Here is a 26,565-nt window from a genome sequence, read left to right on the forward strand (position 1 = left end):
CTCAAATGTGACTCTTCGCTCGGGGCAGGTCAACTTGTCAAGACCAGAACAAATTTACAAGGTGACACTGAAATACACAATAATCTAACCCCCTAAAATACAGCTTTATCAGATACTAATTTTCAACTTTGTTACTGGCATTTCTGTGCACTCCAGTGTTTCTAAGACACACTTATTATAAAGAGAGAGAAATTGCAAGCAAGCAGGGGGAGGGGCAGAGGGAGAGAGAGAATCTTAAGCAAGACTCTGCACTGAGGTCACAACTCCAGGCAGGGCTCGATCTCATGGCTGGAGTAGAAATCAAGAGCTGGACCCTTAACGGACTGAGACACTTGGGCACCTTGCACTCCAGTGTTTCCAACCTTCCATAATCACTGGATGGAAGGAATGGCACAGAGGTGTGTGAGTGTGCATGAATGTTTGTGGAGAGCAACTAGATTCTCTACTGACTCCCAACAGATGACAAGGAAATGTCATCAGAGAGTTGGATGTGAGACTTTTGCCAGAAGTGGTGATAGATTTATACTTCTAGAAACATTGCCTCATCTCATTCTTCTTAGAATCATTATCAGAATGTTCAAAACATCAGTTTGGGGTCTGGTGAATAAGCTATGGAGAAAGATGAGCTAATGCCTAGGGAAACTGAAGTCCTAATAGCCTGTACATTATTAGGGTGGCGCTCTAGCCTGTTTGAACTCATCTACATCAAACACAACCCACTCATTCTTTAGAAAATATTGCTCTCAAGCTCAGTACTACTGACATTTTGGGCCAGATAATTCTTTTTTTGGTGGGGGACTGTTCTGGGAATTAAGTTCAGCAGCAGCCAAGCCTTTACCCACGAGGTGTCAGCAGCCCTCTCCAGTTACGACAACCAAAAAATGTCTCCAGATAATACCAAATGCCTGTTCCTGGGAGACAAAATCGGGCTCCTTCCCCATGAAGAACTACTGCTCTAAACTAATCAAAGAAGGTCAAACAGAAAGGGTAATTTGAAAGTTAGGCACAATAGCTCAAAAGAATTAACTGTTCATTATTAATTATATAATGTAAAATCTTTTTTTAAATGATTATTACCTGATGCTTATTATCATAATTTTTGTGTTGAACAGTATATGAGAGTATGGGCATTACAAATAATTTTAATTGCTTTAACTGCTTTTCTGTTTGGTACTAAATTAATTTTTAATAATTTTTATAATAAAAATATAACAATTTTTAATAATAAAAAATTAAAATTTAATAATTGCTTTAATTGCTTTTCTATTTAGTACTAAAGCAAATTACTGAGAATAGTACTTTATATTATTTCTTTTTTACATTTTGTAATGTTGGCTAGTAGTAATGATCACTAAATCACTAACCTGTCATTGGAATAAAAAATACTCTATACAATTGGTTTGTTACTTATCTTAAATCACACGCAAGTATAAAATGATTTTGCAGAATGAAAAAATGCTGTCAAAAAGGGTTTCGGTGACACAATTAGAGCATGGAAGGAGTTCTGAGGGGCAGGTAAAGTTCTGGTTTTTGATATGGGGTTAGTTATGTGAAATAGTTGAGTGTGTGAAAATTCATTGTACTGAATACTTACAATGTAATCTTTCCTGTATATTTTATACTTTTAACTATAAAACAATTTTTAAAAAGATTTTCATTTATTTATTTGACAGAGAGAGATCACAAGTAGGCAGAAAGGCAAGCTGAGAGAGAGGAGGAAGCAGGCTCCCTGCTGAGCAGAGAGCCCAATGTGGGGACTCGATCCCAGGACCCTGAGATCATGACCTGAGCTGAAGGCAGAGGTTTAACCCACTGAGCGACCCAGGTGCCCCTAAAAACAATTTAAAAAAAAAAAGATTTTATTTACTTGAGAGAGTGTGAGAGAGAGAATGAGAGAGTGAGAGCACAGCAAGGGAGAAAGAGAGGAAGAAGCAGACTCCCCACTGAGCTGGGAGCCTGATGCAGGGCTTGATTCCAGGACCCTGGGATCATGACCTGAGCCCAAGATAGACAGACACTTAAACAACTGAGCCACCCAGGCACGTCTATGAAACATTTCTTTTTAAAGTTTTATTATATTGTATATGCCAGAAAATGATTTTTTAAAATGCATGAATTTCACAGTGTCATTATATTTTTCTATGAGAAAATATCTACAATTAAAATGTTTAACAATGTTAACATTTAACACTATTAATCCAAAACTGAACTTTTGTTTATTCATTCTCTTTTTTTTTTTTTTTTCCAATAAACAGTAAAAATCTACTGGGTATTAGATACTATGTTTAATGCTGGGACTCCAGAGATGAAAGACCTAGTTCCTCACACCAAAGTGCTTACTATTTATCGAAGTTGGGCGCACAGATGTTTGGAGAACAAAACACGACAGCTTACAGAGAAAATCTGAAATTTCACAATAGACATTATCATCTTCGACAAAGATCAATTTTATTTCAGGACAAATAAAATTAAAATGTTTTTATATTAGGTCAACTATACCCTTTCTATGGACTCAAATATAAGTTTTATGTATTTAAGGCTAAAATACTAGATGTGATATTGATGCTAAGTATCAGGCAGGTTGTACGTAAGCCCTATACAACTTCCTCTGCCGCTGGATGTGTACAAGTTTGAGAAGCAGTGCAAACGTACTGCAGTAAGAACACTAACAAAAGTATACACAGGACATGGCAGGAACATTTACAGAAGAAAGCTACCTGACCTGTCCCCTTTCCCTTCATATTTAAAGGGCAAGCATGTGGATCTAAGTTTTCAGAGGATAAGGCTGCTTTGTTTTTAGCTTACAAAATGTTTATTCACTCTGCAGCATTTTTTTTTAAAGATTTTATTTATTTATTTATTTGAGAGATGGAGAGAGACCACAAGTAGGCAGAGCAGCAGGCAGAGGGAGAGGAAGAAGCAGGCTCCCTGCTGAGCAGAGAGCCCGATGTGGGCTCAATCCCAGGACCCTGTGATCATGACCCGAGTGGAAGGCAGCCGCTCAACCGACTGAGCCACCCAGGTGCCCCCACTCTGTAGCACTTTAAAGAAATTAAGAAATATCCATTTACATGGCTATTACTTAACACTGTACTGAGGGTGGTGGAGGAACGCAAGTGAAGAAGATAAAGAAACCAGAAACACAGAACCTGTGAAACTGCATCAAATATTACTGATCTCATTTTACATCCAGAAAATCAAATGAACAGAATTTGTATAAAAATACAATAATTTATAGAAGTAGCATTGTCAAAATGAATACACAGAAACCATTGGAGGGGGTGCCTGGGTAGCTCAGTGGGTTAAGTGGCTGACTTCCAATTCTGGCTCAGGTTATGACCTCACAGTCCTGGGACCGAGCCCCTTGTGGGGCACTGCGCTCAGCGGGAGTCTGCTTGCGGATTCTCCCTCTCCCTCTGCCTCATCCCCCGCCTGCACACTTTCTCTTCAAAATAAATAAATCTTTTTAAAAAAAGTAAATCATTACGTGCCATGTATTTCAGTAACACAGGATGAGTCAGACGAGGAGGGTTAGGCGTAGAGCTGGGAGGGAGCAGGATGAAAGGAACAGGTCGGGCAAAGGCCCCTAAGAATGAAAGAACTTGGCCCACTAAGAAAAATAAAATGGGAAACATGTCAGAAGTTTACGGTGCACATGAGTAAATGCTGTGAGAAGAGATGAGGGAAACAGGTAAAGGAGAGACTGCTAAGGGTCCTGGTTAAGGTCTTGATTTTACCTTAAAGTCAGCCAAGATTTTAATGAGAGGTGTAGCTCACAGATTTGAGTTTCAGAGAAGCCGCTCCCCTAGCCGTGTAGACGGCAGCCTGGAAGGATGCAGGAAGGCAGAGCTGCGGAGCAAGTAAGGTTCTAACACAAAAGCTGGGGAGAAAACGAGGAAGGGGTGAGCCAGAGCGGTCCGCCGCTGCTGTGCGGAGAAGAGGGATTTAGCTTTGGGGGACGTTCTAGGGGTAGAATGTATCAAGGAGGAAGTGTGGAGAGTAACTTCTATGTTTCTAGTTTCGGTGGGCAGACAGATGGCGACACAAAGCACCTGGTGGGGAACACAGCGGCAGCAGGGCACTGAAGAAACTGTGCAAAAATGACTCCCGTTACAATAATAACCATATAAATTGATTTGCAAACCAAAGTTCTTTCCAGAACATCTAGATCTTCATTATAGCTCTTCAAGAATGTGGATTTCCATATGAGGAAATTTTAATGAATTTTACAGAGAAATGAGGCTCATTTAGTTAACAGAGATGACAAGTGAACCCAAAATCACAAAGCAGAGAGTGACACTGGGTCACACCATTCTGCAAACCCATCATCTGACCAAGACCCCATTTTGTCTCTTTAGTGCAATGGCTAATATTCCTAGAGAGAAATCCTGAAATGTTTTATGAATAGTCGAAGAAAAGTTAAGTTATATTTAACATATGTTAATATTATTATACTGTGCCCAATTTTTGGCAAGGTGGGAATAATTTGTATGCACAAGCAGTCGCTTTTTAGAACTTCTTGGTTATCTGACAGATCAAAAATTTATCCTAAGTGAGAAACAAAAGTGGTCATATAGAATTTTTCCCAAGATACCTAAGAACATTAGTATGAGATTAAAAATGACTAACAGAAAGGTACAGAGAGAAAAGCTTACTCCCTGCTCAGAATGTCTGAAGACCAGTAATTCCTAAATAAATCTATTTTGGATTTTTTCTGTAATATTTCTTAGAGTACGAAATTGGGTGTAAAATGAGTTATCCTTGATAGTGAAAGAAATTATTGATAGCACCGAAAAGATCCTGTAATATGACATCATTTAGGGGCACCTGGGCGGCTCAGTCGGTTAAGCGTCTGCCTTTGGCTCAGGTTATGGTCCCAGGGTCCTAGGATTGAGTCCTGCATTGGGCTCCTTGCTCAGCGGGGAGTCTGCTTCTCCCTCAGCCTCCCACTCCCCCGGCTGGTACTCTAACAAATAAAATCTTTAAAAACAAACAAACAAACAAACAAACCCCCAAACTACCATTTAACTAGTCTGATGACAATTATTTGTACAAGAGGATCACGAACTTTTTATTCAGTCCTCGTTTAAAAATAATCAAGAGGTGGGGAGCCTGGCTCAGCTGGTAGAGCACGTGACCGCTGATCTCAGGGCTGTGTGCCTGAGTCCCATGTTGGATGTAGAGATCACTAAAAAATGAATTGTGTATTTATTTGATAGAGAGACACATAGCGAGAAGGAACACAGCGGGGTGGGGGGTGGGAGAGGGAAAAGCAGGCTATCTTACTATCTATTCTCCTTAATGTCATTCCAAACATCATACACACTTCTACTTAGAGTACCAAAGAGGAAATTCACTTCTTCTCTGGGTCGAAATCTTAAAGAAGTTGAGAAAATCGTATTTATTATTTATTTATTTATTTATTTATTTATTTTTAGAAGTTGAGAAAATTTAACACAAATTTACTTCACTGCTGCCTTTCCTTGGATAGCATAATCAAAGCTGTACTTCGCTAAAATCAAGCTTTATCATCAGAAGATTGTATCTACCCACTAATCTTAATGTGCTTGATATTAGTCACCTATTTGCACTAATTATATGCCACCAGGCAAGGAGTCTTACTTCTTTGGGGCCTCAATTTCCTCATCTGTCAAGTGAGAAGGTTAAGCTTATTTAGTAATTCTTTTATCTGATGGAAACAACACACACAATATCAATCACAATGACTCACTGCAGCACCAGTGGGGGCGGGGCACATATTATTATCCCTGGAATGGAGAGAAACAACACTGTTTAGAAAACCCCACAGATGACTCTGATACCAGATGAACTAGACCTTTACCACCAAACATGCAGCCCTGGCCTCAGCACGGGCGTCGTCTGGATGCTTTTGAAAATGGGAAACCTTGGGCTCCAATGGTACCACTGAACCATTGTGCAGAACCTCAAGTTCCACACTTTAACCAGACCCCAGGGTTTCTGTACGTGCACTCGAAGTTTGAGAAGCACCGACCTACATGACCCTTTTAGATCCAGCATATCATAATTCGACAATTTCAGACAGCTTCTTCAAGGGCAACCAATACATATATATATTAGTGGAAAGCCCCAGGAAGAAGTAGTAATAAAGATTAGAACAGAAATAAAGAGCACATTAAAGTACTGAGAAAAATCAATAAAACTCAAAGTTGGTTCTTTCAAAAGATTAACATTGCCAAACATTTAGTTTGAGTGACCAATAGAAAAAGAGAGAAGACTCAAATAGCTAAAATCAGGAGTGAAGAGAAGACATAATTACCTACTTTACAGAAACATAGAGGATTATAAGGGAATATAATTAATTGGCAATTATGTGCCTAGATATGAGACAACCCAAATAAAATGGACAATTTCTAAGAAATATACAAATTACCAAAAGTAACTTGAGAAACAGAAAATCTGTAACAAGTAAAGATACTGAAATTGTGGGGCACCTGGGTGGCTCAGTGGGTTAAGCCTCTGCCTTGGACTCAGGTCATGGTCTCAGGGTCCTGGGAATGAGCCCCACATCGGGCTCTCTGCTCAGCGGGGAGTCTGCTTCCCCCCACCTCTCTCTGCCTGCCTCTCTGCCTACTTGTGATCTCTGTCAAATAAATAAATAAATTTTTAAAAAAGATTTTGTAATTTAAAAAATACTCCCAAAGTAAAAGCCAGGACCAGATGGGTTCACTACTGAAATGTACATTTAAAACATTAAAAAATACAATTAAAGCAACCCTTCCCAAACAATTCCAAAAAATATAAGAGGGAATATTTCCCAACTTTTTCTATGAGAACAATATTTCCTTGAGACCCAAATCAGACAAAGATAGAAAAAAATTATAAATACCTCTTATGAATATAGATGCAAACCCCTCAATAAAGTGCTTGCAAACCAAATCTAACAACATATAAAAAGGATTATAGAATGTGACTAAATGGTTTTTTGGATGACAGCACAGGTACAAGCAAAAGAAAAAAATTAACCGGATTAAAAAGATGAAAAAAAAATTAAAACAAACTAAACTGGATTTTATCAAAATCAAATCATACTTGTGCTTCAAAGGACATGATTAAGAAAATGAAAAGACAGCCCGTGGAATGGGAGAATAAAAAATCTACGTATCATATCCAGTATCTGGAATATACAAAGGATTCTTACAATTCAATAAAAGAAAAGTAACCCAGTAAAAAAGAATGGACAAAGGATTTGAATAGACATTTCTTCAGAAAAGATACACAGATGGCTAATAAGTACATGAAATAAATTAGGGAAATGCAAATGAGATACCACTGCACATTCACAAATATGGACATACTTTTAAAAATTTTTTAAAAAGGAAAATAGTAAGTGTGGACAAGACTACGGAGAACCCATCTGCACTGTCGGCAGGAATGTAAAATGGTGCAACAGCTTTGGAAAACTCAAAAGGTTAAACCATGGTCCCCAGCATGACCTAGCAATTCCACTCTTAGGTCTATACCCCCAAGAAGTGAAAACACATGTCCACATAAAATTTGTACATGAATGTTCCTAACAACTTTACTCATAATAGCCTAAAAGTGGAAATGGCCCAAATGTCCATCAACTGATGAACTGATAAATAAAATGTGATTTGTACAATGAAATATTGCTCAGCAATAAAGAGGAATGAAGTACTGATGCACACCCTATTACGAATGAACCTTGAAAACCTTATGCTGAGTGAAAGAAGCCAGGCACAAAAGGCCTCAAATTTAATGACTGTTTAAACGAAATATCCAGAACAGGCAAATCTCCAAAAACAGAAAGTAGATTAGTAGTTAGCAGAACCTGGGGAGAAGGGGGCACAGGGAGTCAATGCTACTGGGTACAGGGTTTCTTTATAGAGTGATCAAAGTATTCCGGGATTAGGTAGTGGTGATGCATGCAGAGCTCTGTAAACAAACTAACGACCACTGAACAGTACAGTTTAAAGTGGTGACTCTTGACAGTATGTGAACTCTATCTCAGTAAAGCTATTCTTACAAAAACCAGAGGGGAAGAGGGAGCGTATGGGTTTAGTAAGTGGCGGGAGTCAAACTCTGATGAGCACTGGGTGTTGGACGTGATGCGTCACTGAATTCTTCACCTGAAACTACTATTACACTCTACATTAACTAACTGCAATTTAAATAAAAAGTTAGAAATAAAATGAAATAAGGAGGATAACAGCAGTATAAAAAATTAATAAAAATTAAAAAATTAAAAAACCCTAGAGACTTAAGAGACAGAATAATGTTTATCTTGTGTGGATCCTGATTCAAATAAACCAAATGAAGAGAGTCATATTTGAGAGAAGCAGCCTTAGAAGATAGGCTAAGTAAATATTAGGTAATATTAAGAAAATATTGTTAATTTTGTTAGGTGTGTACTTAAGTATTTGCAAGTGGAAAGGCATAGCATTTGGAGTTTCCTTTAAAATAACAGATCTCTGGGGCACCTGGGTGACTCAGTTGGTTAAGAGACTGCCTTTGGCTCAGGTCATGCTCCCAGGGTCCTGGGATGGAGCCCTACATCGGGCTCCTGGCTCAGCAGGGAGCCTGCTTCTCCCTCTGCCTGCTACTCGACCTGCTTGTGCTCTCTCTAATAAATAAATAAATCCTAAAAAAAATAAGAGCAGACCTTCTTCAAGATACGATGGGGTTACATACCAATAAACCCACTGTTAAGGTGAAAAGATTATGTTAAGAATGCATTTAATACATCTAACCCATCAAACATTATGTCTGGCTTAGCCTACCTTAAAGGTGCTCAGAACATTCACATTAGCTTAAGGTTGGGCAAAATCATCTAACAAAAAGCCTATTTTATAATAAAGTGTTGAATATCCCATGTAATTTATTAAATCGTGTACTGAAAGTAAAAAAACAGAATGGGTGTATGGAACAAAACTTTTTTTTAAGTGTCTCAGCTGTTGACCCTTGTGACTGCCTGGCCTGACTGGAAGCTACATTTCTCTGCTATTGTCCTGCATCACGGGAAACTACTCCACATTTTGGGAAAAGATGAAAATTCAAGATTTGAAGAATGATGCCTACTGAATGTATATCCCTTTCACACCATCATCAAATCAAAAAGTCGTAAGTTGGGGATTCTAAGTACTCCAGGAACAAAAATGTGGAAATAGACGAAGTGAGGTCAACAAATATTGACAATTATTGAAGCCGGGTGATGGAAACTCTAGAGTTCATTATTCTCCTCACTTACTCGAAAAATTCCGTAATTATAAATAAAAAAGAGGTTCTATTTTTCCTTGCTTCAGATCAAAGTTTAACTGCCACCTCCTTATTGTTCTCTCATCTCTGCACATAAAAAATCCTTTTTGATTGGCATTAGCACTGAAAAGAATGAGCTTATTTAGCAATTTAATGTTTCCAAACCATTGTTACTATCACTATTATTATCACACTCATTCTTAGGCACTGTAAAATAATTTTATATATATATCTCATCACACACATATATATATCACACACATATATATATACACATATATGTATCATATATATATATATATATATATATATACCATCATCACATTATATAAATATATATTGGTTTCTATCCCTGATTCCTAACAAAGAGCTCTTAAACCCCCTGAAATTTTCTAAGTGATAAGAGCCATGGAAGCACATTTTGTTATAATATTTAATTTTTGTCTTTGGTGCCTAAAATAGATCCAGAGTTAAAGGTAAAATGAGCACCTTTTGGAAAACCCTTAAGGATGGGGGCTGGTTGGGGCACCTGGGTGGCTCAGTGGGTTAAGCCTCTGTCTTCGGCTCTGGTCATGATCTCAGGGTCCTGGGATCGAGCCCCGCATCGGGCTCTCTGCTCAGCCAGGAGCCTTCTTCCTCCTCTCTCTCTCTGCCTGCCTCTCTGCCTCCTTGTGATCTCTGTCTGTCAAATAAATAAATAAAATCTTAAAAAAAAAAAAAAAAAGAAAGGATGGGGGCTGGTTAACCAGGAGAAACCACCATGCGATGAGAGAGTTAGACTATTCGGCTATCCCCCACCCCCCAACTCCGAGGAGGAGAGGAGGGGCTGAAAACTGAGTTCAATCATCACTGACCAATGATTTACTCAATCATACCTATGTAATGTAACTTCCATAAAAATCCTAACCAGAAGGTTCAGAGAGCCTCTGCGCTGGTGAACGACTGAGGCGCTAGGAGGGTGAAGCACCCAGGGAGGGTAGGGAAGCTCTGTGCTCCTTCCCACGGACTTTGCCCTATGCGTCCCTTCCACCTGGCTGTTCCCGAACCACATTCTTTTATAGCACCCCATAATCTAGCAAGTAAACCCTTCCTGAGGCCTCTTGAGTCATTCTGGCAAATTACCAAACCTTATGAGGGGGGTCACAAGAATCTGATCTCTGTCTGGTTGGTCAGAAGGAGAGGTGACAAGCTAGCCCTGCAACTGGCATCTGAAATGAGGGGGTACCTTGGAGGAGTGAGCCCTTAATCTGTGCACAGAGTCCGCATTAACTCCAGGTAGATAGCGTCAGAATTGAATAGACGTTGGAGAACTGGTTGGTGTGGGAAAACCCCCCACATAACTGGTGTCAGAAGTGTGGTGAGCAGTAGAGGAAAAGACTGTTTTTCTTTTAGGCACCCATTTCTCTAATCATTAAGAAGTCCAGTTATAATGCATTTCAAGAGTTCCCTATGAAAATACGCTGGTTTCTTCCTTATTGGGTTCCCATATCATAATATAATCAATTTGTTTGGTTTCCAAATTCAACACCACAGAAGAACACCGAGAATTCTGGGAATGTTTAGAAGTAGGACAATAGTGGTCTTCGTTTTGACGCAGCATAAGAAATTGAGGAGATAAATGCAAATCCATGAGTTCCTTGCTTTGTTCAACTTATTCCACAGAAAGAATTCAAATGTTGGGGGCACCACTGTGACCCAGAAGAGCGAGAGCTCTGGTCTACAAGACTGAGATTTGTTTCTCTCATTCCCTGACACTGGAGAAGTTTCCCATATCTTTACATTTTACCATAAAATGTTAGGAAAGAAAATCCTCTTTGGGACTCCTGTGCTACTACAAATCTTACAGGGTTGTATCAAGACTGCAAGCCCCTGACCACTCTTTAACCTGGATTTGTCAGGGCTGTTTAGGCAGCTGTATAAGTCATGAGAGGTAAGGCTTTGTCACCGCTTCCTGTAAAAGCAATGGATTCTCCAAACTCAGTACTCCTCAGATGCAACACAAACCCACTGAACGCGGAACATCTTGCTGAGCCAGACGATGTCTCCCAGGTGGGGCTCTTATGCAAGACACAAATGTGCCTAGACACAAGCTCAGGCTGCTTGCGATGTCATGAATAACAAAGTCCTTCATCTCTGACTAGGAGTATTTTGTCTTTTGCCAGTATCCAAGAAACAATATCAGCATCATTTTTTAGCTTATAAGTAGGATAAACCCCGGACCTGAGCAAAAATTTGAACAACAACAAAAAAAATATGCTTGATAAAGCATATTTTACAGTGGGTTTTGAGTTAAGTAAGTTTGAACTTTGCTGTAGTGGTTAAGGGCACAAGCTCCGGGGGAAGCTTGCAGAGTTTCAACTCTACTTGCACTCTTTCCTGTGGGACTCTGGGAAAGTTTCTCATCTCTTTGCTTTTACCTTGCACTTTTATTTTGAGATAACTGTAGATTTGCATGCGGTTGTAAGAAATAATAGAAATTTCATGTACCCTTTGAGTAATCTCAAACCTTAGCTTAACACTTGGAATACTGTACACCTGTGCTCCAAATGACACACGACCATATCCTGTAGGACGTGAGGACGACCCTCACTGTGAAATCACAGAAACACAGAAGGACGGATTCCAAAAGGAGGGAATGGGTGTGGGACGCCTGGGTGGCTCAGTTGGTTAAGCAGCTGCCTTCGGCTCAGGTCCTGGGATCAGCGTCCTGGGATCGAGTCCCACATCGGGCTCCTTGCTCCGCAGGGAGCCTGCTTCTCCCTCTGCCTCTGCCTTCCACTCTGTCTGCCTGTGCTCGCTCTCACTCACTCTCTCTCTGACAAATAAATAAATAAAATCTTTAAAAAAAAAAAAAAAGGAGGGAATGGGTGTGCGAAGTCAGGGGAAAGGAATAGGAACGGAATGGGGAGGTCTTCCTGGGAAGAAGTGGAAAGCACAGGTCTCTAACCTAGACTTGAACCCAGCAATGGAAGCACGGTAGGATTTGAGCAGAGAAGTATGATAAAAAATCGAAGATGATGAGTCTGAGAGGATAATGCCAACGGCATTTGGGGGCGGAGGACCCGAACGGCCTGCCATGAAGAACTAAACCAGTCAGAAAACAGAAGAGTCACAAATAATCCAAGATTTTTGCCCTGTGAAACTGGAAGTGAAAATGAAAAAACCGAGTAACTGTTTTGGGGGTAAGGGGTCAAATCAACTTGGTTTTGAATACGGTAGAGGACACTTACATGGAAGCATTCTCAACATATTTTCCATCACATAGTTGTAAATGCAAATTAAAGTTGGAGGCTGGATAATCACTAGCATAGGGATAATAGTGACAATTATTAGAAGGTTTCACCAGAGGAGATAGGTTTAAAGAGAAAGAGAAGGATGCAGGGTTAGTGGCCCAATTTAGAGGATGCCAATACTTGTACGCAGGAAACAGAATCTGAAATAGAGTCATTTCAGGAAAAGCCCTTTTTCTTCTATCTGCATGGCTAGAACATTTTTCAAACTAAAGGTCACACCCCTCAGTGAAGTATACAATCGATTTACTATGTCCCTTATAGTGAGGTCATGTATTGTTTTACAAAATGTATGTTCTGGATACATACAAATAAATGATGCATGCACTGAGTTTTGACAAAGCATATTTTACAGTGGGTCTTGAGTCAAGTAAGTTTGAACTTTGGTGTAGTGGTTAAGGGCACAAGCTCTGGGGGAAGCCTGCAGAGTTTCAACTCTACTTGCACTCTTTCCTGTGGGACTCTGGGAAAGCTTCTTATCTCTTTGCTTTTACCTTGCACTTTTATTTTGAGATAACTGTAGGTTCGCATGCGGTTGTAAGAAATAATAGAAATTTCACGTACCCTTAACCTAGTTCCCCCAAAGGGTAACATCGTGCAAAACTAGACTACATCACCAAAACCAGGATACTGACACTGAATTACAGTCAAGACACAATGTTGCCATCGGCCAAACCCTCTTCCCCCTCTCAACCCTTGGTAATTACTATTTTCCATTTATATATATGTTTTATCACTTTAAGGTTAAATTAATGTAATCACACAGTACGTAACTTTTTAAAATTGGCTTTTCCCCTCCCACTCGGCATAACTGCTTAGAGATTCCGCCAGGTTGCTGTGTATATCTATGGGTTATTACTCTCTGTTTCCGAGCAGTATTCCACTGGGAACCTTAACTCTGCAGGCCTCAGGTTCCTCATCTATGAAATGTAATAGGGTTTTGAAGACTAAACAAATGTGTGTATGTCAAGTGTTTAGAAATATGGTTCTCCATAAACAAGTGTAAGAACGTTATTTAAAATAAACCTTTACTGAATGACTATGTGACACAGCGCTAGATGCTAAGAATATCTCTTAGATGTGTTCCTTCCATTTTTAAAGATGGTAGATGTAAGTCTTAACCCAAAAGAAAATATGTGAAGGAACCAGTAAGCAATTTTGGTCAAATAATACTTCATACAGGTATATTATTTCCTTAATTCAAGTAACATCCCAACCATTTCAATGCTTAGAGAGATGGGTAGTAATCTGGGTAACCGTAAGTTCAGAGTCCGTATAAGAGGCTAGTAATGAGTATAGAAAGGAATTTAATATTTATTGAGAAACTAAAGATAGTATACTATGTGCTTTTATTATTTTATTTAATTTTCATAATTTTCTAGTGAGTTTCCAAATTTTAGACACAAATCAGTAATAGTATGTAATGAGATGAGATGCCAGATAATGCATCAGTGTTGAAAGCATGCTACCTTTCCACCCGAAGGCAACACTTCATATTCAATCAAACAAGAGTTACAGACACATTGAATGTAACACCAACCACCACTGTAAGAAATCAGTTCACCAGAAAAAACTTCAATCTCGACAAAATTTAAACAAAACAAAACCCCAAAGCTAACAGTTCTAATTTATAACCTCCTAGAGTTTGTTACTTTAAAAAGCAAATTCTCAGGAGGCTGGAAACCAGTGTTAACACTTCATCTACTAAAAAGGCAACTGTTAGGACAAATCCATGGTAACAGATGAGAAACAATTGAAACGGCTCAGCAGTGAAGGTCTCCTGAGAAGATCTGAGCCCACATCCATCGTCCACTTTCTCAGGGTCTGGAACCGGAATCCACCGCAGACCCCGAGCTGCTAAGTGTGTCACGCATGGTCAACACTCCGTACCTCATGTTTATTCTTGTTACAAGTACGCATTTATAAAAACTCTTAAGTTAAACAGTGCAGTAAAACTAGCATTTCACATAACTGAAATGAGGCAAGAGAAATAGAAAATGGGAATAAAAAAAGGATGAAATGACTCAAAAAAGTTAATGAGTAAAGTCATTTCCCTCCCCCATTCTAATTTTTTCTTAAAACTACATTCTAGAAAGACTTTTTTTCTGAAAATACATTCTTGACCAACATTACCATACACTATGTGACTGGTGATCCACTGAGATCATCAAAATATTGAGACAGTTCACAACTTCAGGTTTTTAATGTGTTATACGGTTACAATTCATCTTATTTCCCTTTCAGATTTTACCTACAATAATCACTCACAAAAATTCCCTCAAAAACACAATGAAAAAGAGGAGGCTGCCTCCCGCAGTAGGCCTGATTCTTGAAGTGGCACTTTGTATTAAAGAAATGGAATTTTGCCAGGTTGAGTCCTAGGGAAGAAGTCTTCAAGAATGGCACAGATTAGTTGGCTTTTATGAAGCACTTTTCTTTAGGGCCGAGCCTATTAAAGGAATCAAAACCTAACACTTGTGTGGTGCCTGGTAAATCATCAGAACAGCCGCTAACCTAACAGTAAACGCTACTCAGCGAATGAATCAACACCCGCCTCTTTGTTTTCCTTCGTCTATGATCTGCCAATCAACTATGTAATACTCATTTTTTTCACTGAATTACACACAACTAGTTACAATAAAAGCAGAATCAAAGTTGGAATAAAGACACAATTTCACTATAGGAAATGAGATGAAACTTAGAATAATTTACTCATTCGAAGTACAATGATGAAGAAGATACTACTGGGCATGGGTAGTCTTGTCTGGTATGACCAAAGGGACTGAGCACAGTACCACCCCAGGTCTCACGGGACACTGAGAAGTTTAAGACATAGAAAGATTTTACACTCAAACTAGGGACGATAAACACACAAGAAGAACAAGTAAAATGGCTCAAGCTCCAAGTCCTGCAGGCTTGGGGAATGGAGAACTGAATGTGGGCCACAGCTGTCACGGAGCACTTCCTTCGAGATGCTCCCATCTGGACTGACAGGTGTGTTGAGCGGGGGGGAGGATGCAGGGGGGGAGAGGGGGGCGTTAAATGCTCCCGGTGGAACACTGCAGGAGGCAAGGCAGGAGAGGAGGCTGATGCCCTCACGCACAGGCAGTGAAAGGGCCACTCGGTCTGCCCACAGGCCAGGGGATGTCTATGTGCTGAAGCTGGGGAACCTTCAGGGCCCAGGCAAAGTGGGAGAACATAAAATGATACACTAAAGTGGAGCCAAACTTCAATTTTTCTATTTTTATTATAAATTATGTAAACTACCTCAAGCTCCCTAAAGTTAGATGCCGATTACAGAAGAAACAACTCTTGGTGTGGGGAGCCTTCATATGTTGGAACATAGGTGCTACTCTTGGAAGTAATTCCACCAGAAAGTAATGCTATTACAGGACCAAGCTGAAAGTGCTGAATTCTATGGAAATCTGCAAATCTGAACAACATTCCAGACTGGATACTTCAGATTCCTGGGTTCTGTCTTGTTTCTGATACTGTGGAACTCACAGGAATATATACTTTCATGAATGATAAAAGGATTTACATCTTCCCAACAAATAAATGAAAAAACAAAAAGCCATAGAAAAATTTGATATAACTTGAAATAAAGTCCCCTTAAAACATGATATCAACAAACATCTTAAAGGGACAGCATAAACATGTACTTGTGACATTGTGCTTGGAACCACAAGGAGAAAGATTTAAAATGTAAGACTCTGAAAACCCTAACCCTGTTCAAATGAGGCACCTGTTTGGAAAAATCTGGCAAATATTTCTTACTATTCCAGTTATTGCCATGAGAAACAAAACCTAAAGCAGACAGTCTGGTTTATGGAAAACAATCAAAAGGTGGTTAGAAATTAAAAAAAGAAAAGAAAAGAAAGAAAGGAAAAAGAGGAAAGAAAAAAGCTGAAAGATGTTGGTGTGGCACGCACCTTCTGTATCATCGCGCATTTGCTCCACCAAATCTGTCAAATCCTCCCAAGAGTCTTTGCAAACGGCAAAAAGAAAGGAAAAGAAAGATAAAATGTCATGCAAGCCAAGAAAGAAAAGTGCTATTAAAAACAAGGTTTCAAAAGGGATAACTGAAAGGGAGATTTCCTAGAATGCTTTCAGCTTAACCCAGAGATTAACAGTGAAAGGGGCTGGGAACATCGGAGGAGGAGGACATTAAGCAGAGATATCAACTAAGACTATTAAATCTGCTTCAAAGCTAAAATAATTTCAAAATTTCTAGTAAGAGATAACAAAGATGCACATCCCACAAAAAAGTAAAAAAGATTTTTTTTTCCACTGAAAATCAAGACTAGTCTGTTGGTATCTTTTAAGTGCACACAAGGTTGATTTCATTCAACGTTTGTTTTGACCACTTCAGTGAAGCTGGAAAACAAGGGAATGCTTTTTAGACTAGGCCAAATGTCATGATACAAACTAGTGACTCTTCTTAAAACAAGCAAAGAAAAATCTAAATACCTTTCCCAAAGCCCTCCATCCCCCCAATTCTTCCCCAGATCAAAAACAAAGGAGACAATGCTACTTTGAAGACAAATCACTTATAAAAGTACTCTCTCCTTTTACTACAAATTCAATGTTCTTGTACATAGAATATTCCACATGAGGCAGAAGGACAGAAAAGACCATGAAGATTACAATATAATAGTACTCTGTGTCTTAAAGCTGTAGGATGATTGTTTGAAAATAAATTTTGGAAACCTATGGAAATTTTTTGAAAAGTATACCAGCTTCTCCTGCAGTTATTCTGAAGCTATTATATTGTACACTATTGCAATATTTATATGTAAACACAAAATCATGTATAAATACGCAGCAAATAAAGAGAAATTGTCAGAAGGTGAAGCATAATGAAAATGAGAAAATGGGCAAAGGATACTTTGTCCACAATAAACCTTCCTTCCTGAAAAATATACCACAGAAACTACCATAGGGTCTGAGGCAATAACACCGAATCACGATCTTAGAAAAGAATTTATCATTTCTCACCAGTTTATTATCACTGTAATTTAATTGGTTAATTTTTAGTTAATAATAAATAACTAATAAAGGGAGAAGGAAAGAATAATGTCTATAATAGCCTCAAATAAATTTAGGTCATGTTTTAGCACCAAATGAGTCTAGGCAAATTTACGAAAAATGCTTGGTTTTCAGAGCTTTTTTGGATTCTGCAATTGTGGATATATATGTAATAAAGATAGTGTTTCATATGGAAAAAGCACAGTATCAGCATTAGTTACTATTATTTTTAGAGTAAATTAATGTTAAAATATCATTTTCAAGTAGAATCTCCTGCTACAGATTTATACTACCTAGGATTACAGAATTACAAGAATATAATCTTAACTATCACATGAGTTTACTCCAAAGACTTGGTATGTTTGGGCGCCTGGGTAGCTCAGTGGGTTGAAGCCTCTGCCTTCAGCTCAGGTCGCTCAGGTCATGATCCCAGTGCCTTGGAATCGAGCCACTCAGCCGGGAGCCTGCTTCCTCCGGCCCCGCACCTGCCTGCCTCTCTGCCTACTTGTGATCTCTGTCAAATAAATAAATAAAATCTTAAAAAAAAAAAAAAAAGGCTTGCTATGTTGACCTTGTGAAAGTCAGTAAGGTGAATATTCCTATTTTATCCTACATTTTCTTTACCTATAAACTGTATTTGTCACCTAATAAAAGTCTACCTAGTTACCAAAGCAAAATACAGAGGTCCTCCAAGACCTGTGCACAGAAGAACTCTGGAAAAGAAATCTCCAGTTAGGGAGGGGTGCTGAGTACAAGGGGTCTCTCTGACTTTCCCCTTGCCGTGTCCCAACTACAGCAGTTTCCCAGTCTGTTCCAATCAGATATATATTTTTTTATGCTTTAAAAACAAAATTTAAAAATTACGAGTGTCAGAGATGGAATCAATTTAAAAGAGCTCTCCTCCCCCCGAAAGATTAAAAAAGGTGTTTTTCTCTCCTTCCAAAGTTGTTCTCTACTTACCATGACATGCTCAGCATTTCATTACAATAAAGAATGGATACTGTGATGTTCTTTTATAATTGTCTCAAAGAAGGATTTATAAAATATTAAAAAAAATTATGCCCTCTGGAATATGGTCAAGTTATTAAAACAATGGAAGTATCTAAATACATGAGTTGAAGATGGTAGTACCATAGGCAATTTTTATCTTTCCCCCCAGAACACTGCATTTTTATTAGGGATAATACTTGGTTGCTTTCAAGCATGTTTTGCCTGATCTAAAAATCTATAATAACTTTGTGTCATACAATACCTATTCATGAATTTCAGAGAACAATGATCTACAGAAGAGAGGCCTGCATTACAAGTTTTCTATCGATGGTGCATAATTCAGAGCTGTAGCAATCAGACCCATATCAAATACATACTGTAAATGTGAAATAGTAAAGGGACCTTCTAAAGTTACTCTAGCTAAACAGCCTCAGTTCCCACTCAAAGCACTAACTGACAAGGAAAGGAGCTGCAGAGCTTGGAAATGCCAAATGGACTGTCACCGTGTGTAGTGCCCTGAGTCTGGTGACGAAACATCAGGACCACCCCTCCACTCTAGATGCTTGGATTAAATGGTTAGAAATGCTGTACCTACCACATTCATGAGATGCACATGAACAAAGTCATTTTTCAAAGTCAAGAGATAAGAGACAAGGCTGGAACCACACGAGAGCCCCGCATTGGGAAGCACAGCTTATTTGAGGCTCAGTGAACTATCTTCTGGGCTATATGGTTCTGTTTCAGGTCTAAGAATGACTAAGTCAGCAGACTGATTAGGTAGTACTGTCAAATATTTGCTTGGTGGCAATGGCAGTGTGGTCTGGTAGAAGGGGCCCTGGCTCTGATATGGATAAAGATTTGGGGCCACTGTTCTCACAGGCCTTGGGCCCTGTGTAATTCCATCTTTTCTTTCTGGATGAGAGAATTATCTGAACCTCCTTCTCTCTCTCTCTCTTTTTTTTAAGATTCTATTTTTATTTATTTGACAGATCACAAGTAGGCAGAGAGGCAGGCATAGGGTGGGTGGGAAACAGGCTCCCTGCTGAGTGGAGAGCCCTATGTGGGGCTCGATCCCAGGGCCCTGGGATCATGACCTGAGCCGAAGGCAGAGGCTTTAACCCACTGAGCCACCCAGGCACCTCAACCTCCTTTTCTCTTAAGAGATGCTTGAATGAGGGGTGCCTGGGTGGCTCAGTTGTTAAGCGTCTGCCTTCTGCTCAGGTCATGATCCATGGGTCTTGGGATGGAGCCCAACATCGGGCTCCCTGCTCAGCGGGAAGCTTGCTTCTCCCTCTCCCTCTCCCACTGCTTGTGTTCCCTCTCTCGCTGCATCTCTCTCTGTCAAATAATACATAAAATCTTAAAAAAAAGAAAGAAAGAAAGAAAGCAAGCAAGCAAAGCAAAGCAAAGCTTGAAAGAGCTCGAAGTGCTTCTCCATGATTTCCATGTCCAGGGCTATGAGAGCTCTCTTTTTGATACATGTTTTTTTTTTTTTTTTTTTTTTCAGGAATGTCATTACTATAGACAACCCAATTACAGTCAAGTTTAGAGACAAATGCAACCAAGCTGCACCGTCTCCTTGAGGCTGGGTGGCTCTGATTTACAAAGTATATTACAGTTTCTTGGGGGAAAATCTTCCTGAAGCCCCAACCACTGATCATAAATAACTCTTTAAAGGACTTTTGTGAAAATAAAAGCTAGCTAAAGGGGGCGCCTGGGTGGCTCAGTGGGTTAAGCCGCTGCCTTAGGCTCGGGTCATGATCTCGGGGTCCCGGGATCGAGTCCCGCATCGGGCTCTCTGCTCAGCAGGGAGCCTGCTTCCTCCTCTCTCTCTCTGCCTGCCTCTCAGCCTACTTGTGATCTTGTCTGTCAAATAAATAAATAAAAAATCTTAAAAAAAAAGAAAATATAGTTAAAAAAAAAAATCACACTCCTTAGGTATTGTGTCGACTTTGCCTTTACAAGAAACCAACATGTGCCCTGTATTCTCATTTGGCTAACAAGCTGGACTCTTCTAAGTATATCTGCCATAATTAAGAAAGCAAATAGAGTGGGATTTAAAAAAAAAGACCCTAAAATAAGTACTAAACGTGGTGGAAAAAACAAGTCAACATAAGCAGACCAAACGACAGGTTTATCAGAGGAGCTGCTGTTAAACTAAAAGCACACAATTAGCTTGGTAATACAAATATTAGCACAGGAACTGCCAAAGCAGTTTTTTTTAAATGCTAAGAGGTTTTGTTCTAATAAACTAGTAATTTAGGTCAAGATCTATCTTTTCTCCACAGTAGAGTAAAAACAAAAACATCACCGAAGAAACACAAATGATCCTGAAAAAAGTAACACGAAGCGACTGCGATCCTGTGATTTAAACGAGAAATCTCTGTTTGGTCTTCCTCCCCAGTCCCTGGCACAGGGCTCCTGACCCTTGCGAGTTCCTAAGTAATAACAGCACTCGGAGCACTTCTGTTCTCATGAGGCGACTTGGGGTGGGCTCCGGGATGGGGGCTGGAGCCCAGAAAGACCAAGCCACGATTATAAGCTTGGACTTTTCCGTCCTGCTTCCCACTTCTTTAGAGAGAAGGGCTGGAGACGGAGTCTACCGATCATGCTATCTGGGGAAGCGCCACAAAATCCCCCTAGTATGGGTTTAAAAGCTTTCCAGATGGTGAACACGTGTCCATACCAGGAGGGTGACACACCCCAAATCCACCGGGAAGAAGCTCTTGCATTTGGGACCCTCCCAGACCTCTCCCTATGTATCTCTTCATCTGACTGTTCATCTGTATCCTGTTATCATATCCTTTACTAAAGGGCAAACCTGCATGTTTCCCTGAGTTCTGTGAACTGTTCTAGCAAATAACTGAATCTAAGGGGAAAGAAGTCATGGGAGTCTCTGATTTGGACAGAAGCTGGACAGAAGTTGTGGGTAACCTGGGGATCTACTACTTGTGATTAGTATCTGGAGTGGGGGGCAGTTTTGCAGGATTGAGCCCTTAACCTGTGGGATCTGACACTGTCTCCAGGTGGACAGAGTCAGAACTGAGTTAAACTACAGGACACCCAGCTGGTGTCAGAATTGCTTGGTGTTAGCACCTCCTCCCAACCCCCAACACATACACACACACATATTTGGTGACCAGAAGTGTTGAAGTAAAGTATTCTGTGTGAAAGGAGAAAGACACAAGAAAAATACAGGCTTTCTTAGTACAGTTAACAATGCTTGAGCCATTTATTACTTAGTATGTAGGCTGAGCAAAGGATTTTACTAAGGCAATTTGTACAGAAGTCACACACAGAAAATATCCCTAGACACACTGCCCTTGAGGAAAACTAAGTAACTGTGACGTTAGATAAAGAGGGACTGGTACTGGAGAAATAAGATATAATAGATTCCTAAGTCGGGTGAGCAGCTATGGGACACTGGAAGGTTGGGGAGGATATGGGCTGATAGGGACCGAGGGGATGAGGAAAAGGGGAACCCCCACATCAGTAGCCCCTCTGCTGCCTTCCCTGAATAGCAAGAAATAAACACGAGGAGTCTGATATCCTCAACTGGGAAGCTTGCTGCCCACAGGACTAGACATTAGGGAATTCTCAGATGAAACGCAGGACACATCCTAGGGCACCTGGGTGCTCAGTGGGTTAAGCCTCTGCCTTCAGCTCAGGTCATGGTCTCAGGGTCCTGGGATCAAGCCCCGCATTGGGCTCTCTGCTTGGCAGGGAGCCTGCTCCCCCCACCCCACCCCGCCCAGCTCTGCCTGCCTCTCTGCCTACTTGTGACCTTGTGACCTAAATAAAATCTTTTAAAAAAAATGCAAACACATGCTAAGTTTTATAGCTCTAGAAGAAAGGAGAAATCCCAGCAGCCGTTCACCCCAGAAAACAGACTCCAGCAATCACAGAAAATCGTGAAATTTCTCATTATACTTTTAACAGTAAAATTCATTCTCTTCTGCTTACGATATTGTCATTAGCTTAAAGAAAGAAAAAAGATAAAATACAATCATGCAGTTTATAGCTGCTGAATCAATTGTCCTTAAAAAAAAAAAAAAAAACCCCACACACAACTGTTTCCTTTGGAAAGTTCAGATTTTAGTACTGTGAGAAACCGCAACCAACTGCAGAAGGGAAAGGCAAAAACGAGTTGCGAAGTAGCTAATATGCAAGTTCAAGATACCATGCTACTAAAGACTTTTTTTTAATGTTTATGGCAGCTTGGGGAAATGTGTCTAAAAAACAAAAATATCTTACTATTTGACTCAAAAACTCCCTATCTCAAAAGGAAAATTAGTAAAGTGCTCAAATTATAATCATAATGATGTACCCTAACCGTCAGTGATGGCCAAATTTAGAAACAACCTAAAGTTGTAACAAGGAAGTCAAAGAAATCATGGCATATCCAAAAAATGGAAGACATTAAATGAGGTGATACAGATTTCTATTTATTGATGTGGAAAGATACTATGGAGGAAAAAAGGCAGGTCACACAACACAGGAATGATACTATTTTACATGTAAAATCTGTGTGAGCTTGTAAGTGAACTCTGTACGTATTAATGAAAAAAGAGAATCTGATTACTAAATCTTATCTGTGGTTATCCATAGCTGCTAGAACTTTAGGTGAATTTTACGATTTTGTGTTTTATACTCTTCTGTATTCTATGACTCTTACAGTGTGAATATATCATTTATATAACTAGAAAAATAGAGTTAGTTTTCATAAAATACATATGTACATAACAATAACATATACACACTTTCTTAAAAACCCTCCATTATTTTCAGCACACTGACATATACATTTTATTTGGGAATAGTTAATTATAATGAAAAATAAGTACTTAGGGGCCAATTTGTCAACAAATCTCTTTCTATGTCCCTCTACACAGTGCTTTCAAGCTCATCAAATCTTTCTGTTTGTTCTCCAGCAAAGTTCAAATGTGAAAAACTCTAAGGAACAGGTTTTCATATTACTCCTCTGTACTCAAAAGTATTTCAGGAGCACGTGGGTGGCTCAGTTGATTAATATCCGCCTTCGGCTGGGGTCATGATCTCAGGGTCCTGGGATGGAGCCCCACATCCAGCTCCCTGCTGAGTCTGCATCTCCCTCTCTCCCTCTGCCCCTCCCCTGCCTTCCTGCTGTCCATCTTGCTTTCTGTTGGGGAAAAAAAAAAAAGTACTTCATAGCAGTCATAGTGGACTGGTGGGGGGCTGGGGGAGCCATAATGGAAAACTGTGCCTTATTATACTTTCTATTTTTCTCCCCAAATGGAGGCACTGCCAAAAAAACCAAAATACAGCACACCCGAAGGGCAGAGAACATTGTGGGTCTCTCAGATGACAGCCCTTGCCCTTCCCAGCCAAGCTTCACAGGTCCCCGTGTCTGGAATCCGACCAGCCGGATTCTAATCGAGCTCCCTCACTGAGCACTTACCTATCTGGCACAGATTCACATCTGGAAAATGATAATACGTCAGCGGTTAGGGTATGAGGAAATGACCTGGCATGGAAGCTGACAGCCCAAAGAAGAGTTAATGTAAACTCCATTAAGAAAGGCACAAATTAAAGGTAAAAGAAAAAGCTCTGTTCTGAGAAAGGTCCTGAAAGGCTCGCCAATAGGGAGGAAGAGGGCGAGTCACTGTGATCAAGGACAGCGCACGGAAGCGGACCCCAGCGCAGGGCAAGAAGGAGCTGGGAGGAACTGGAATGAGAAGGAAAAGCTGATTTTTTTTTTTTTTTTTTTTTAGATTTTATTGATTTATTTGACAGACAGAGATCACAAGCAGTCAGAGAGGCAGGCAAAGAGAGAGGAAGAAGCAGGCTCCCTGCTGAGCAGAGAGCCCGATGCGGGGCTCGATCCCAGGACCCTGAGATCATGACCCGAGCTGAAGGCAGCAGCTTTAATCCACTGAGCCACCCAGACGCCCCAGGAAAAGCTGATTTTACGGAGAGCACGATGGTCAGTTCTGAGGCTTCACACAGCTCTGCTGAGATTTCTCTCCCAGAGAAGACTTCATAAAAGTTGGGCAAAACTTACCTTGAAAGGATGACTAGCCAAGCTATTCCACAGCAGAGAAACAAGGAGGGATGAACTTTGTCCAAAGAACTTTGCCCAGTAAAGCTTCTGAGAGGGTACTGAAAGCTACCACGTCCGCACTTGGAGAAGTTCACACAGACCGCCTGGTGCACTTGCGGTCACAAGCTGGAGACCCTGACAGCAGAGATCTGAGGCCATCCAGGCTGCTGGCAGCAAACGTTCCCATAATCTCACCGAGGACAGATTACGAAAGTTGTGCCATATCAAAAGCAAACAGCAAGAGCGGGATTCTACAAAAACCAGAATCCTCTCAATTTGGTTTTTCTTTTCTGAACCCTTCTGAAAAGAATAAATCAAATACTGTACTGAATGCACTCGAGTCTAGACCCTGTGGTCACCCTTGGGCACGGCACGGAGCTTTCAGAAACCGAGCTCTGAAAACAAAGCACGCCAGTGAATAAACACAGGCCTATGACGTGGAAAAACTCAAACACATGCACATGCAAAAATGACACTGACGATAGAATTCAAAGCACTAGCCCTGCGTTCAGGCAACTGCTCCTTTTCGTGGATATGTGAAGCTGTTATGGAAAGTACTCCTAAGTACGGGGCAGATGGGTGACCGCACGCCTACAGTTTTCAAAAAGCTTACTTTCCGCTTTAAAAAAAAAATAGCATTTTTCCCTATTATAATAATATATCCTCTTTAGAATATTTGGAAGACATAAAGAAGTTTAAAGGATATCCTAACAATCACCTGTCATTCCACTATCCAGAGGGAATAACTTTTAACATTTTTGGTACATTTTGTTTTACTTGTGGTGAGTAAAACAAACTGTGACCAGTATATGTAGTTTGGGAGACAGCTTTTAAAAATTACATTCTAAACAATAACCTATGCTATTAAATATTGTTCAAAAACACCATTTCTAGTGCCTGTTGTACAGATGTTTTAGAATTTATTGGGCCATTTTCCTGTTCAGCTATACTTGTGCTGCTTTTTAACGTTTTGCTACTGTAAATCATAAAACTGTGCCTTTAATCAGTATTTCTATTATTTCCTGAAGATGGATGTCTGGTATAATCACTGGAAGTTAATTTTTTGAGGCTCTTGATTCACAGTGATTAACTGATTTCCAAAAAGTCTGCACTAATGTATATGCCTACCAGCAGAGACCACACCCCAGTGTTCCTATACTCTCATCAGCACTGAGTATTAGTCATGGATATATCAGAAAACAACAATAACAAATTATTATGTTACACTAAACTTCAATTTTCTAGGTAAGATACAGTGAGTCTGGAATAGAAGATAAATGACTAAAAAAAAATTAAATTAAAAAACTAAAAAAAAACCATAAACTGTGTGTAATGGAGGGAAGGTATTTCAATAATCCTTTCTTTCACCACTGATCATCTGTTGGGGTTAGGAGGTATCACTGAGTTCACCCAAAGTGTGTCATTGGACAGCTGCCATAGACAGTACACAGTAACATGAGGCCTTCTGAAGGAGGCAAAAGAAGAGTTTTGCCCCAAAGAACTTTCTACGTAATTTCATAAATGAGGAATCACACAGATTGAAATTCATCATTGGAGAATGATTCCAAGCGCATTCAATCAAGTGGCACAGACGGTACCCAACGATTCAGGAGATGAAGAGTGTTGCACATGCTAGAGAAGGTCTTGTGGATGAAGGAAGTCAAGGGGCCTCCCGGTTCCAGATCTGATGCCAGCATGCAGAATCTCAAGAGAGAAAGTGTAACATCAAGAATAATCAGGGTCCGGGCGCCTGGGTGGCTCAGTGGGTTAAGCCGCTGCCTTCGGCTCAGGTCATGATCTCAGGGTCCTGGGATCGAGTCCCGCATCGGGCTCTCTGCTCAGCAGAAAGCCTGCTTCCCTCTCTCTCTCTCTGCCTGCTTCTCTGTCTACTTGTGATCTCTCTCTGTCAAATAAATAAGTAAA

General features: G+C 40.1%; 1 protein-coding gene and 1 long non-coding RNA gene across 19 annotated transcripts in view; one reads left to right on the forward strand and one right to left on the reverse strand.

The window, feature by feature from the left end:
• Positions 1-20,268, forward strand: part of LOC309862462 — a 37,814-nt gene extending 17,546 nt beyond the window's left edge. For both annotated transcript variants that reach the window (XR_014310533.1, XR_014310534.1), the window contains one exon: positions 20,071-20,268. This is a non-coding gene — a long non-coding RNA (uncharacterized lncRNA). The remainder of the gene's footprint in view (positions 1-20,070) is intronic.
• RUFY3 (RUN and FYVE domain containing 3) overlaps positions 1-26,565 on the reverse strand; it is an 84,298-nt gene that overhangs the window by 33,448 nt on the left and 24,285 nt on the right. For 2 of the 17 annotated variants that reach the window (XM_082726315.1, XM_082726313.1), the window contains exon 2: positions 16,478-16,531. The exons of 14 other annotated variants lie outside the window; for them this stretch is intronic. In XM_082726315.1, the coding sequence (XP_082582441.1) occupies positions 16,478-16,531 (54 nt within the window). Of the gene's footprint in view, positions 1-16,477; positions 16,532-24,603; positions 24,667-26,565 lie in introns of those variants that run through there. One more of the 17 variants, XM_082726311.1, reaches the window with a different exon arrangement.

This window comes from Mustela nivalis, assembly GCF_964662115.1.
Source record: "Mustela nivalis genome assembly, chromosome: 4".
NCBI lineage: Eukaryota > Metazoa > Chordata > Mammalia > Carnivora > Mustelidae > Mustela > Mustela nivalis.